The 16,109-nt window shown below is 39.2% G+C and overlaps 1 protein-coding gene across 5 annotated transcripts in view; it reads left to right on the top strand.

The window, feature by feature from the left end:
* Positions 1 to 864: 864 nt before the first annotated feature.
* Positions 865 to 16,109, top strand: part of furina (furin (paired basic amino acid cleaving enzyme) a) — an 80,354-nt gene continuing 65,109 nt past the window's right edge. The window contains exons 1-2 of one of the 5 annotated variants that reach the window (XM_053323458.1): positions 865 to 1,015; positions 8,843 to 9,167. In XM_053323458.1, the coding sequence (XP_053179433.1) occupies positions 8,958 to 9,167 (210 nt within the window). In that variant the 5' untranslated portion in view covers positions 865 to 1,015; positions 8,843 to 8,957. Of the gene's footprint in view, positions 1,016 to 1,246; positions 1,353 to 1,439; positions 1,606 to 4,943; positions 4,996 to 8,842; positions 9,168 to 16,109 lie in introns of those variants that run through there. The other 4 variants (XM_053323492.1, XM_053323467.1, XM_053323483.1 and 1 more) reach the window with 4 other exon arrangements.

Here is a 16,109-nt window from a genome sequence, read left to right as displayed (position 1 = left end):
AAGCTTATAAATGAGGCTTCAGCAGTCTGAGTTAGTCATATCAAGTGGATATCTGCCACATTTACAGTCTTTTTTAGCATCAAACTAGTAACAAAAAGAGAGCCACTGAAAAGACTGTAATGTTGAACTTCTACTTAATTTGACTAATTTGGACTGAAGCTTCATATTAGCTTCAAACAAGCTTTAAACTAACTTAAAATATATTTTTGCACTGAAGGAGACTTGTGTATTTTGGCTCCCATCACTTACATTGTAAGTACATCATGAAAGGATTTTTTAAATGGCCAATATGAACAGGAGGAATGTTTATGATGGAAAAAAATGTCAATGTTGGTGGGAAAAAGGTGCAGCATAAGGGTGAAAAGTGATAAAATAAAATAAAAAATAAATAAAATAAAATACTATATACAAATAACAATCTCTGTGTAAGTAGTCTGCAATATATAAATGTGCAATGCAGAAGGTCCTGAGATTATATACATGTGTGCAATGTTCCTGGGATTAACATAGTATGGACAGCATCAGTCTTTTAGTGGGAGTGGGAACTTGAAGTACTGGGAGCAACAAGGTTTGGCATTCTCGTCTGAAAATGTACTTAAAACAAATTATTCAACTATCAAAATAATACTGATTAATGTTCTGTTGATCAACTCATCGATTAATCGTTGCAGCTCTACTGTTTTGACTATAATAAATATGTTGCTTGGCAGCTGGAGCCACAGCCTGGGTGTCAGGAACAGGCTGCGCTGCCGCTGACCAGCAGGTGGCGGTGCAGCAGCGCGGCTGCGCGGTCAGTAGGTGTTGCTGTAACGTCTCCACTTTGTCCATAGCCGTGACGTATTTCCTGGGGCTTGTACGGACCACTCAGCGGCACACCAGTGGGGTATCATGACTATTTATAACCAGCAATTCCCTCTTATCAATTTTTCAGTCGCGTCGCCGTGCCGTCGTCGGTTCTAACGCCGCGGTGTGAGACAACAACCAGCCGGGTCGAGCAGGATGTAAGAGGAAGCTGGTAAGTTGAGCCGTTTGTAAGTTTCCCGTCAGCTCCGGCTCCTATTTAGACTTGTTTCGGGTGCGTGGCTGCTTAGTTTGTCGTGTTTCTCGGGTCCGGTACAACCGGGACCGTGGCACAGGACAGGACAGGAGGGCGTGTTGTGGTATTGATCCAGGGTCGCTGTCAGTAGTGTGTCTGTTTTTGAAGAGGGTTAGGGGATCTCACTCACACACACGCCGAGCTGACGTCGACTGCGCTGCGTCCGGTTGGTTCCTGCGTAGAGTCGACCAAAAAAAAAAACCCTGCGGTGCTCTTCTTGTTGATGAACGGCTCAGTCGGAGGGAGTAGTGAAAATGTGAGTAAGTGACAGTCGGAAATGTTCGTCAGGGCTGGATGATAGGTGTGAAGAAAAAAAAAGGGGGAGGCACCTGTGAGACGGAGCAGGGCAGCCTACCGCGGTGTCAAGTTTGCGTTAATCAGGCTCGGTAGTCGGTACAGTTTCAGACATATTTGTCAAAGCGGAGAGGAGAGGAGTCATCATCGGATCTGCTCCAGCTCACATCTACAAAGTATGTCTACGTGTTGTTGTTACGGACTTAACGTGTGAGGTGAGTCAATCGACCGCAAACTCACAACGGTACCCCCCTCCACCCGAAAAAAGAAATCAGCTGATGTGTTTCAACGTAACTTGAGCTCATGAACATTAAAGTATTTGTCGTGAGAAGTTTTCCTCCTTCCTGAACTGTGCTGCAGTTAATCTCTGCCCCTTACAAACAGACACAGCTGGACGTGTTGCTGTCACTACAAGCATCTTACAGGCAAATTTAGCTTCACTTGAGATGTTTTTTTTACCCAGAAATATGTGTGTTTGTAGACGCTGTGGCTCGTGGGCTCCTCAGTAGTGAACTTTGACTTCTGGAGTAATCGATGCAAACACAGCTGCTGTTGGATTATTGATGTCAATGTGCCAGGTCTTGTTTCATGACTGTTATTGCATTGAGGGGAAGTGAATATCCTATTTGACTGAATGTCTAATTATTGGCCTCTTCTTTTTTGATGAAACATCAAACTGTATTGAGTGTCACAGATTTAGCGTGGAAAGGTGTATGTGTGTCATTATGAGGACTGACCTCCTAGTCTTGTTAATTCCAGTACACCTAACACTGTAATTATAACTCTTCACTGAGGCAGTACTGAGCTGCTGATCATTATGGATAAATGGTTAAAACCAAGGTTGTTGAACCTGTTGTGTGCTTTTACTTGTAACATTAGGATGTGTCACTCTGCTTGTTGTATGATCACATTTTAAGAAGTATCTCAAGTTGAGGAAGCAGTGTCCTATTGGGCAATATCCTTAATGAAATTCATAGAAACTGAACCTTTAATGGGGAAAACTTATTGTTGATATTATTATCATTATTGTTAGTTATTTCTACATTGTTGCAGGAACTGAAGATGCAGTTAGATAACAATGTTTGGGTATAACAAATGTGGCAAAAAAAGAACAGACCACAGAGTTTTTGTTGGTGGCAAACACTTTAATTAGTCTTGGTCATACTAAACCCATGAAACCTCAGGTGGATTTCACAGTCACAGCTTTTCTCTTTTTTTTGTTAAGATGATTGCAAAACACACTTCATTTATAAACACCAGCGATAAAATGTCATAGTGACATACTTTCAAAACCCAGAATCTAAGCAGGGCTGCATTTTTATACAAAAAAAAGAAGATTTTTCTTTATTTACCTTTCACTTAATTCAGTTTATTTGTCTTGTGAGAGTTGAACTGTTGCAGGAAGACAACAGTGGTATCGTGAGTTAGAGTTGGAGTGCCGGGAAGAGTTTGTGTTATGTTATCCAAAAGATTATCAAGGTGGTCCTGCAACAACTGAACTCATCAACATGTTATTTATCTGCACAGTTCTTTCTGTAATGTTGTCAGACTCTCATAATAACAATCTCAGCCTGCTGGAGGCAAAGATGAGCACTTTTTATGGACGTAGATTGACGGGGTGCAGTTACCCCAAAGGATTATAATGCAGCCTGCTCTCCGTCTGCCAGCTAAAGCGCCCTCGCTCAATACTGGACCCATTTAAAAAATTAATTTCCACATTAATCACTTAGTCACAAAATGATGGGAAAATAGGTTGAAAAATCCTGAAGTTTCCCTGTAAGACTCACAATTGTGCCAGGATTGTGTACATTTCCACCATTTTGTCTTCTGTTTTTCTTTTTTAGCACCTGTGGGCTTCCGAAAGAGGTCCCAAATTCTCTTGCAGTGCCAGTGCTCTTTGAATATTTTATCTAATAACACACTGAGCTGAATTCAGAAGCAGTCTCTTAGTAGAAATGTTTGACAGAAAGACTTCTGACTCTGCAGTAACACCTTTTTAAATGGCATGGCTGTGGCTCTCTGTACTATTTAACTAGTAGTTAAAGCTGAGTGTCATCCAGTGGCTTTCTACATGTACAGAGACACCTCGGGGGGAAAGAATACTTTACTGTTATTTGCCTACATCTTATAATTTTATGTAAAAATCCAGGGATAAAGCCACCCTTTTTTGCATTTGCTTGTAATGGTACAGGTTGTCCTTTAATCTGACGTGTTTAATATTCTGGTCCGTTAATACTTTAAAAATATAGGTTCTCTTGCTGTCATGCAGATGTACAAGATGTTGTTATTATTTGAGCGCAGATTCGGATAACTGCAACCATAAGCACTAATTTCATAGTAAACAAGCTAAAATCCAAAAGTGTTTGAAGCATATTAATTGTGAAGATACGGTCTGAATGTTTGCTTACAGTTGTTAATTACTGCAAAAAAATGTATTTATTGAAATATAGGCTGCGTGAAGTGTTGGCTAGTATATAATCTTTGGATATTTCTGTCTCAGATATTAAAGGCAGATGTTGTGGTAGTGATAAGGTAATAGTCGCACCTCATTACATGATCCTTTAATTGTGCTTATAATTAGCAGTTATCTGCCTGGGTAGCACTGTGTGAAGGTGATGTTGAGTTTGAATGGTGCTTACTTGGTAATTCCAGTCTTATACTCGCGATCTTCCATGAAATACTCCTCTGTTATGTATTGAAAGGCAGGTCTGAGGCGGTACCACATGGTTCCAGTGGTATCTGGCACTTATTGGCAAAGAACAGGTTGTTTTGTAGTGTCTTCATTAATGAACTCAATATTATAATTGTCTATTCATCACTTTATCCCCCACCCCCAACCAACACACACACACACACACACACATTATGTAACCTTATAACCCTTGTTGTTAGGACCCTAACCCCCTACCTTAACCTTAACCATCACAACCAAATGCTTAAACTCAACCCTTACCCTAAACTAAACCTAAACCCAATTCTAACCTTAACATTAAAACCAAGTTTTGACCCTCAGATTTCCCTTTGAAGTTGTGAGGACCGGCCAAAATGACTTCACAATGCTGGTTTTCAACTGAAATTGAGCAGATAGAAACAGCAAACAAACTGAGTGTGAGCAAAGGGTCATGGTGGCTAAATGCATTTCAGTTAAATTTTCTCTCATTAAAATGTAAACAATAAACTGATGAGGTGTGTACAGGTTCCTTTTTAAAATGTCCTGATGAGTTCAGTAATGAGGCTGGTATTATCCTTTGGGTTTAATGACACTTGGCTAATTATAATTTGGTGTGTGTGTGTTTTTTTTTTTCTGCTGTAATTTGTGTTATCACAGTCTGTCATATGGTATCATTTACTGTGGTAACACTAAAGACCGCTCGCAGCGTGATGCTCGCCTTCTCCTTTGTCTCTCGTGAATAGCAAAGTAGTGGGGCTGTTACTCCTCCGTGTGTGGTTTTCGCACTGACGTTGAAGACACTGAGTGGCTGAGCGCTCGGATGAGGTCACAGTCCTCTGTGTTTTAAAGCCAGTGTATTCCTTAAAATCAAACAGAGATTTGGAAACCTTCACTCTATTTACTTCTTTCATCAAAGGACAGAGGACAAAATCGAGTGAGTTATACCCGCTAGATTTATCTTTATCTGTCTTTCATTATATGTAACTTTAAGTAACTTAGGTATATAACTAATGTAAACCTGATAATCCCTTTGATAAATATTGGCTTAATAAAACGATCACTTTGGGGCCCTAAATGAGAATTCAGACAGAAAGTCATTCTTGTTTGTTTTCAATTTCAGTCATGACTAAGCAGATAAAAAGGCAAACATGTAATTAATGTTGGGTGTGGATCTTTGCCTCCTAAGGCTCTTTAGACTGATTTAAATGTGTTTAGATGAAATAGGCTTAACTTGAGGTGAAAGGAAGATTTAAAAAGGCGGCAGAGGAATTTTGAAGGTTGGAACGATTGAAAGCAAGTTCATCTGGTCTGCTCGGTTTAGTTTCACGCGGTGCTCGTTTTAGTTTAGTTTCTAGTTGTGTTTGTCTGATGTGAAGTTAGCTGATGTTCTCTGTATTTATGAAATGCTTTCTGAGGATTAGCAGCATGTTGTGTCAGCTCCCGCACAGCCTGACCTGGAAGCTTGCTGCTAATGTTATGATGCACTTACCTGTGGTTTTGCAACACACTAAACCAGGTCGTTGTAACACTTTAGGCCGTTTGTGGACAGTTGACTCAACACTGGACGATTAGGAAACTTCTCCGGAAACTGTTGTCAGAAGTTCATATGTGAAGTCTTTTCAACTGTTTTGAAATTTGGTATTTTTTCACTAAATGCTCGACACTCTTTATATTATGTATGAAAGAGGAGACGTGATGGTAACGGGGGGGGGGGGGGGGGGATTGCCTAAAATTTCTTATTTAGCCAGCTCAATGGGAGAAGCAGCCACCTCAGGGAGACAAATTCCTGTGGTGAGGTCATTTTTACTAATTAAGGAATGCTGATGAAGATCTATAACCGAGATGTTGCTTTTTCAATAAACTTTAAAGAATGAATATTTAATTAAAGCTCAGGGAATGTAAATGTTTACAAGAGGGCTGCAATAAATCATTTGTTTAATTATTGAAGAACATTCATATAGGAGTAAGATTTCAGAAGCTGGATTCAGTTTCAGCATTTTTGCTTAAATAATGATTCAAATTAATAATGAATGATCAGCCGATTGATTAATCAATTACGGTAATCACCTAGTTGTTTTAGCGGTAACATATAGAGGAGTAACCAAATAAGGCAAGGATTAGACATTGAATGTGGCATCAAATGTGGCCCTCAGATAAATGGTTACATCTACACCCGACACACTGAACTAAAATTGTACTTATTAGCAAATTTGATATTTATGGTAAAGAAACAACACACTACAATGTTGATTGTTGTTTTAACATATGGAGGATTATAGCACAATATATATAAGTCAGCAAGTAGCAAGTGATGCAAAATATCTACACACAAAAGTTTTGCCAGAAATAGATGTAACTCGTCCCAAAAACTCCCAAAACTTACGTTCAGTGTTAGAAGTAGCTGGTCAGACAGAGCAGAATAGGCAGCTGCTTAGTTGTCACCAGGGCTAAGAGGGAACCCTAAAATGACCCCAATTTGTCTTTTATTTTGATAATACAGTCCTGGTAAATGAAATGTAGTCAAAACAATTGTAGGTTAGGAAATCATTGAGAATAAATATTGTTATTATTTTATCTTTGGTGTCTAGTGGAGTGCCTTGGAAATGTCATGTATTAAGTATCCTTCAATTTAAAATATCTTGGTGGTAGTTTGCTAAAGTTTGAGTATACAGCAGAATGTCCCAGCTACATCAAACGCATCGTTTTTTCCTTACAACAAACTGGAAATTTTGAGGAGCTTGTTAAAATTCAAATGATATCCAACTATAGTGTGGTGTGTGGCATGATTGCGCAATGATTGAAAATCCACCATTTAGTTCATGAAACAGGGTGATTATAGAAGTGCTACAACACTGACAAAAGATGAGAAACCACGTCACACAATGGACTAGAATAAGGAACACTAATGTGACTGTATGCACAGAACAAGAGGGCTGTATTCAGTGCAGTCTAGTCAATATGGGGTTACGATAAATTTGATAATAGTCTCAACACACTAAAGGCCCAGATGACCCTTCTCACCCGAAAACAACAGTTTATATATCAGCAAGCTTTTTATTCCATGAACTGTCTCTGCTTTCTCTGCTTTCTCTTGCTACTGTAGATACACTATCATATGATTGCTTTGTCTTATTCAGAAAAAAGATTTGTGTTTTCCTGTGGCTTAGTGATAACGTATCCATCAGCACACTACTACAAAGAAATACCCACGTATGAATTAGTCTATTATACTAAATGCTACAAATAATAGTGTGTGTGATCGCTCCTCGGCCAGTCAATGGGTGCTACTGCTGCCGCAGACATTTGAACTCCACCCTCGAGTGCCTGCTTCACCATGAAGTGAGACGGACTCGGCTATGGTCCCTCAGCATCCAGGGTGTGGCCTAACTTTCCAACCACACTTCTCCACCTCTGCTGCCAATCCTGTATACCTAAAGCATTTCTCTTTTGTAAGGTTCATCCACTGTTTCCTCCCATGGGTGTGTAACCGCCAACATTTGCTGCTGTGTGTCTGACCAGTCCTGCTTACTGTTTCTGTGGGATTATCAAGTGCCTGTACTTAGCTGGTCTGCAGTCCGCCTTCTCAAAGCTGTTGTGGTTGTTCTTTCTCATGGACAAAACAGATGAATGTACGTAGCCCCAGTGAAACAGAACTTACAGAGTCTTTAGCTACTGTACTGTGACATATTTACCTGTGAAAGTGTTGCTCAGTTACCAGACCGACTCAAATCTGTCACATTTGATCGGACTGCTAAAAAAAATAGGTGGGTTTAGAGTTTAGCGCCCTACAGAACCGCAGAGAAAAATGGAGCTTAAGAGGCCTTTTGCCTCCACACACTCCTCCCTCACCTGGTGTTAGATCACAGAGAGGTTGAGTTTGGCATTTTTACAGTCTTCATCTTGTTTTTGTGGAGCCAGAAGTGATGAGAAGTGACCATATTTGGATGAGAAGGTGGAGCTGAGGAGGAACACTACGCACCTCATGCACTGCCGTCGTAGTGAATTGTCAATCACAAAGTAGCCCTAAAGCATACCCTACTGTATAGTCTATTTTACTCTAAATGGGGCCACCATTTACAAAATGAACATGCTGCATTTAAGGAAAGTGTTTACTGAGGTAATAAATCAAGTGAGGGGTAGGGTAATTTTTCCGTAGACTTCTACACAAACTGACTTAATTTTGGAGCCACTGAAGGTTCCTACTGCAGATGCATAGAGAAAATGCAGGTTTAAGGCACTCATGCACCGGCTTCTCTTTTCTGTCCCAGAACCACCAGCTTGGGTTTAGTAACAAATGTGTGTGCTACACACAATGTGCAGTCAGTCTTTTCATTGTCGTTCATTGTAACATTGACAGGGTTTTTTTTCTAACTCGCGTCCCAAAATTAGTTCACATCCTCCCTGATCCTATTTTTATCAGCCGCTGGGATAACAGGAGGTTTTTAAGCTATAGCCCTGATTCAGTTAGAGTACATCTTGACACTGTGACCAGCTGAACGTTTCAAATCTCTTTCAGACCAAATTGACTTCTCTGTTCCTTAATTTACTGAACATTGAAGCAGCTGCAAAGGAAAGCTCAAAACCTCAAAATTGGACCAATTGTTCTTTGTTGGTCTCGTGGATATTTTCCCCATGAATCTTTACATGTGTGGGATATAAAGCCGTCTATTGTGCGTTACAGTTTTATGATCATGCTTGGTTACAAGGAATGAATCAGAAGTTAAACTAGCTCTTTAAATTTGCTTTAAATGTTTTTTCTCTCTTCTTGTTTCTCCTTTCAGGTAAGCTGTGACTGTCCCCGTCTTTGTCTCTCCGTGCACCTGCATGTACCGTAGGCAGTCCTGGCCTGTTGGAGAGGCGCTGTGCTCAGAGACTGTGCTGCACTAGGAGAACCCCATGGCTTCTGGCCCTCCATCTCCCTCTGGAGGCCGCAGGCTCAGGCTGGTGGAGTTGCTACTAGGGCCTCTGTTGGTCTTGCTTGTTTCTGGGCTGGGACCAGCATTTGGTCAGAAGGTCTACACCAACACCTGGGCTGTCCACATACCTGGAGGTCAGGAGGAAGCTGATCAAATTGCCAGCAAACATGGCTTCATCAACTACGGACATGTAAGTAAAAGTTACATACAAAAATCTGACTTACCAATCTCCTAAAAGTTGCATATAAGATGCAAAACTCTCAGCTATTACTGTCTACATACGGTGACCATGCTGTGTGTCTATTCATTGGCTAACTGTTCATTTCTTATTATATTATGTCAATCCTGACATGCTCATTTATAATATGACAAATTCTTAATTATAGTAATAGTTTTATTGCGGTTTCCTGTTGGCCCAGTTGTCACAGAGCATACCATAGGAGGAGTGTCTACCTTTGCTCACTGGATTTCCTGTTGCTCTTCACTTTTATCTATCCAAAGACATAACACTTACCACTCCAAAATCTAGTTTCTCTGATTAGTCAGTTTCGAAACCTGCAGTGAAAAACTATGGCACTAAAGATCTTTTTATTTGTCAACATTAAGATAAGATCTGAGGTTCGTCATTGTCATGAAGAGGTCTGAACTTTCACAGCTGTGTCATTCTGCTTATACATTGTTGCAAGGAACAGGAGGTTTTCAATCGAGGGGACTGATTCTTTCACAACAAAAGTTATGCAATCATAGTTCCTTAACCTGGTTGTTTCTTAGCTTCCTTGTGATTGTTAATGATGCTTGTTGAACCTGTTATCACAATAGTTTAAAGCTACTGTCTATAATCAAGCAGGAAACAGGTCTGAAGATAACTGAAACCTAAAACCCCTAAACAAACACCTTTTCAGATAACGTAGGTGCTTTTATTGTTGGAAGAAATGTATGTAGAGCAACTAAGGAAATAGTGAACAAAATACTGTCTGCTAGGTCGATTATGATTAGGTCTGTGTCACCTTTTCTTACAAGAACAAGAATGCTCACTTAAGAATCTACCGAAGCAGCAATAGATTTCTGTCAAACAATGATTTGCCTTGCTCCGTTATGCTCACATTTGTGTGTAAAGCTGAAAAGAAAGATAAAAATGCCAGTTTTCTGTGAAATGGTGGATAGAGAGATGCAGCCAGTTTAAACATATTTAAAGCAATCTTAATCAAAATGACAGTGACTGTATCAAAACGATTGCAAATCATCACATGCTGTATGATTGTAATCTCTTGACTGACAGCAGCTACTTGGCTCTAACATGGTCTGATCAGTCACAATAACCAAATCATAACTATAATTTGTCCAACAATGTGCTTCTAGCCCCATTCAGTGTAATCGGTGCAGGACAATTCTTTACAGATCTCATTCTTAAAGTTGACTTATAGTTTCCTTATGTACATAGAGTTGGTAGAGTTTGTACAGAAAACAAAACATACTGTGAATTAGTTGGAGCTGGACTGATCTGAAGTTTTCACTCAGTTGCTTTTTACATAAATTATTAACATCTTAAAATGCCCATAGTTTTCCAGGAACAGTAGGTGGGGTGCGATGAACTACGGATAAACATTTCCTGTGTGCTTCAGTGACGTATTGCTCTTTTATGACTTCCTGTTTGACCTCAATGGAAACCAATTATCCTACAGAAGCTGCTCTTCTGTTAGAACTACACACATTTTCCTTTTCTTTGTTGGAGAGTCTTCTTTGTCTAGGGTACTAGTCAAAACTTTAATCTTTATTGTGCTGCTTAAATGTTCAACAGTTGTGTATTCCTGATAGTAGATGTGCAGGTAAATGATGGAAAATGCATTCCAATACTATAACAAAAGTACTGTTTTCCCAGCACAATTTTGGTGATGAATATCTGTGTTGAATGTACTTTATTTTATACTTAAAATAGCAAAAATAATAAAAAAGTAAACTAATGCATCTGGGTAGATGGGAGAAAGTATCCAATGTGTACTCTGACATGATCTATTACTCCAAATACTATTTATGATATTCTCCATGACTGATATTCTAGAAGATTTTAGGATCTTCTGTGCTATTATTTTAGAGTGGTTACATTTTAATATGTGAGTCGAAAACCTTTTAGACTTTAGGGTTAAGTTGCAGAAAGCGTGACACTGAATGTGGTTTGTGTACCAAGTATAACTGAGTATACTTTTCAAGTTAGATGTGCATTTGCAGGTCTTTAGAAAATGAAACGCAAAGCCTAATAGCCAAAACAAGCTGCTCTTCATGGAAATGTGAACACTCCATAGCCTCATCCCTTTTTCCAGGGAACTGTGCTCTGTACTGCACTGTTGGGTCTTACTGGTCATGACCAGGAATGTTATTTGTGCTCTGAATCACAGCATGCAGACTAATGAGTAATCCTACACACTTAAATCCTTTAACTATGTATTGGCCACGGACGACCAGAAACCCAGACAAAGCAATTACACCCATGTGCTTACACAACTCTGTGGTTTGGCCTTTTTCTGCAGCTTGCTGAAAACTATTTTATGATATTTTGAAGGGGAGAAAATGAACTGTATATTGTCTGACTATAAATAGATTGACAAACTGGTCTTTACCCAGAGCATCCAAGATGGAAAAACAGACGAGCAGGAGCCTGTCTAACAAAGCAGGCTTAATAAAGTTAGCTGGATAACTGCGGAATAAGACCTTGCACTCTCTCAAATGTCAAGGAAAAACAGATGTTGCAGGTTTTACTCAAAGCAGTTGTCCATCTTATCAAACCTGCTTCATATGATAGATCACTTATCTGGTGCTCATTTTTGAGTTGAAAGAATAGTTACAATCAACCAACAAGAAAAACCTAACCTAACCCGGTATGTGATCTGTGCAAATAACCATGGCAACCATCTTGTGCTGCTAACGCATCCCACCATTACCTATGTTGTAATATGCATGTTTTAAGCTGCTGGCACCAACTGAAATAGTCACTTTGAAGTATAAAACAAAAATTCATGAAACAGTCAGCTATTCACAGTCAAGGAGAAGAAGCACTTTGTGCATGTGCAAGTTACTCCTCCACTTCAAGAGGCTACTGTGGTGAAAAAACTAATAGTGGAATGAAAAATGAATGAAGTTTCTGCTGCAGCAGCCTTTTGGTTAGCATGGGTTAAGTTGACTGCTTTAGACACACCGTATGAGAGCTGACAACAGGACATTGCTATGATGAGACTTAAAGTAAATGACATGGAACAGTCACATCTGCTTAGCCCTCTGTGTGTTATTGATTTATCCTCTCTGTTCATTAACTTTGAAAGGTGAGTCCTAACCACGAGTTATGATGAAGTTATAATAAAGATGTTCTCATGTCCTGCGTCGCCATAGTTGTATTCCAGTACATCACTGCTCATTGATTAAAATGTACACATTACTTTTGAGCTGGGAACAAACAAATGTGTTAATCTCTTTTTTGCCTTGAGCTGATGGGGGAAATGAGAGGTCCATTGTGAGCCATGTGTGGGCAGCCGTAGCGTGTCTCAGCTGTGGGGCTGTGTCTGACTCTGCTGGTGTGTGCAGGTGTTGGAATGATGCAGTAGAGCTTGAGGGGAAGATCAAAGACTGCAGCTGGGCAGGTTTTACAGCGCTGATGATGGCTGTTTTTATTTCGTCTTCACTCAATCTACTTGTGTTATGGCATCCAAACAACCTCCACTCTAAACATTTCAGATTTTTTATGTTCCTCCATCATGACATATGGAGTGGGTTAGCATGTTGTCACGGTTGTTTCTCTCTGTGTGACACACTATTAAAAATATACTTGCACAGGTTGTAGCTGTAGGCTAAATAATTTAATCCAATTATGAAGCATCTCTTGACATTTTGCATATTGAGGAGATGAAACCAATTATCTCTAATACATTATAATGACAAGAGGCTTTGATCTACAGAGTGTATTTTACCACTATGTAAAATGTGTCATTGTCTATACTTCTCTAAATATTCATGAATGCATGAATTACAAGTTTAACCCTACAGACTTGTTCTTCTCGTTTTAGAAGCTAACTTTTCTGTCTAATCTGGTTGCTGTAATTTTTATAAAAATCTCTGAAAGTGTGCAGATTCTACAATTTTCTGGATGGGTGTTCTTTTCTTCTACAATAAGTTGTCTCATAACCTTCATTACATCGATTAGGTATCATTCTGTGTCATTTTGTGATCATTTTGGGAAGTGCCTCTTGTTTATGGCTTGTGTATGCTGAAAGCTGGATGTGACAAAAAAAAAAACAGTTTGAACTCACCAGTAAGTGAGTTCAAACACAGCAACCATTAGAGCTTTTCCATCCAGCAGGTTTTCTCTGGTTGCTTATACGGTGTGGCTGTAATCGGCCTTCAGGAACGTAAAGGTCAATTTAGCATGTTGAATCGGTGGAATAGGAAGACTGTTAGAAAAAGCTTCATTGACTGTCTGTTCATCTTTGCAAGGCAGTAGTGTGGTGTCTTACCTTGTGGATGTGCGAGTTGAAAGTGTTTTTATTTATTTTTTAGACACACTGTATTCTCAGTTTGTCAGCTTGGAAGCTTTGTGGTGAAACGTTGTGAGCCAATGCATCAGTGTGTCTTTAGCAGTGGTTGTTCTTCAAGGTCGTCTCTTGGTGTTCAAGGGACTAAAGTCAGGCAGTACTTATCAATCAAGGCAAGCTAGCCCATGTGACACTGGAGTCGGTTGTTTTTCAGTGAGGAAACTTTAGGGTAACGTCGCCTGACTGCAGCAAATCATCCACAAACCCTTATACACTAAGTGCACCATGTCTCGGTTGAGTTACACCCCCTCTTGGCATTATACCTCGCTTGGCTGTCTTTAAAACTCTGTACATCTTTTTCTTCCTTTTAGCCTCTCCTTCATTGTTAAAGGAGATGAAATAGATGATGCCAACAAGGAGTATACCTATTAATGTTGCTGAAATCAACAGGAGTATCATTTTTTTTTAAAGGCAAAGGTTTCCGTGCGGGGTGCAAATAATTACACCTATCACTGTGACTCCACTTCTAGATTATTGGGCCATTTTCAAACAAGGTGGATAATTAAAACTAAGTAAAAGCAATAAAATTAAGAAATGGCTGACTCACACTGTGGTAAATGGGTATTAACTGCCGATATGCATCTCGGGATGGTTGTTTTACATTTTAAAGACTTTTTTTTTGTCCACATCATCAGACTTACTGTGCAGTTTTTAAAGAGGAACTTCATTTTTTTTGTTTTTTTTGGTGCTAAATCTGGTTCATTGCAACCTCCATTATGCTGCTATTTAAATAAATAGTGAAGTAGGATCATAGCAGTAAGCAGTGATTAGAATGACACATTTGATAAGAGAATAAATCTTAAGAATCATTTACAGTGTAATCTGTAAGTAGGATCAATGTTGGCCACAAGATCAAAGACTTAATTAAAACATTTATCAGTCACAGTCCCTGTTACAACAAAAGAGCCCCCTTTCATTTGATGCCTGATACAGCTTGACTGCTGGTTTGGAAAAAAAACAAAACTAGATAGATTTCTTTTTATAATTTTAGGTCAGTCATGTGTTTTGAAATGGGTCTTTCTGTCTGTGGCCCAAGGCTTTCACAATCTATTCCATCTTGTATGCAACTCACAAATCTTTCCACAATGATGATGAGGCTCAGAGTCAATATTTAACTTCTCCTCAGTTATGTAGGACTACTTTCTGGCTCTGCCTTGTGCAATTTACTGTCTTTGTCTCAGAGTTGAAACAGTTAGTTCATTAATTGATAAGTTGATTTGACAGTAACTGGCAGCAATTTCTGGTTGTTTACATTATTTATCAAAGAAAAGGCTGGATTACAGTTTTCTAGGATTCCTCTGTTTTTATTAGCATGGTTAATGCATATCTTTGGGATTTCAACTGACAAAACAAATCATCTCTTCTAACTTTTTCACAAATTCCTGACATTTTTAAATAACGAAACGATTGATCATAAAGACAACTAACAACTACTCACTGCAACTAACTATTTAAAATGATTAAAACATACATTTTAACTGGCTTAAAATAGTGAGCTGCAGCCCTACTTTTGATTAATGTTAAAGTCTGCCTGCACAGAGCTGGTGTCATGTGATAGTGTTGTGTATGGGCTGTCATTAGCACAGTTTCTGAGAACAGCTTTTTCCCCCCTGCTTCCTCCTCCTGGAAACAAGTTACCAGTGTACGTTCATGCAAAAATGATTTATGGGACACTATGTTTTTAGTTTGCAAAATTAACCCCTAATTTTTCCTTATATGCTGTTTTTGATTATTCATAACCAGAGCTGGAAGAAAAAAGGTGATGAATAAATAACTCATCTATTCCTACACTCACTTCAAAGGTGAAATGTAGCATTTCTCAGAAGTGTGCTACTTCCCTTCTTGTGAACTGTACTTTCTGTTACTGGTGGTGGATGTTCAAAAGCTTGAGTGTATGTGACTGTTCTGTTTAGAGGCCAATTGCCTTTATAGCTTGTTCTGCTGCTTCACCCCAGGGCTTTTCATGTAAGGGGGAATTGTTTTTGGCATACTGTGCCCTCACTGTACTCCATGGCACCATCGCAGCCCATTTCCGCTATCTAATGTGCTGATTTCTTTCCCCTTTCTGAAGTGGTTAGACCCTTTTATGAAGTGTATTAATATTCTGTACAGCACCAGATTAAAGGAGCAAAGAGATGGATATTATCTGTAGTTTTGATGAAGTACATGAATGATACTCTCCTATCAGTAACTCATGACATAGCACAGCAAGGCCTCTGTGAGGGGTTCACTTTAATCTAGTCTACAATTCTCTCACTATTTCAACATTCATGGTTGGGTTGAACTGAAGGGATGAACTTCTAATCTCTTCCTTCCATATTTGATTAACTTGTCCTTATATTTTATCACTGAAACTCTATTATTTTTATCACTTAAAAGTCTTCCACAATACAGCCCAGCAATATTCAAAGATTTCAGGTGTCCCAGTATATTTGACTAAATACTTAATAGTAGGGCTGTAATGTTTCTCTAAATCCACAGTTTGGTTCAGACTTTGATTTTTAAGCCACAGTTCGGTTTGGGGGGGGGTTTAATAAGAGGAAATGGGGAAGAAA

This window comes from Scomber japonicus, chromosome 1, assembly GCF_027409825.1.
Source record: "Scomber japonicus isolate fScoJap1 chromosome 1, fScoJap1.pri, whole genome shotgun sequence".
NCBI classification, from domain to species: Eukaryota; Metazoa; Chordata; class Actinopteri; order Scombriformes; family Scombridae; genus Scomber; species Scomber japonicus.
Note: the sequence above shows the minus strand (reverse complement) of the source record. Positions and strands in the feature narration are given on the sequence as shown.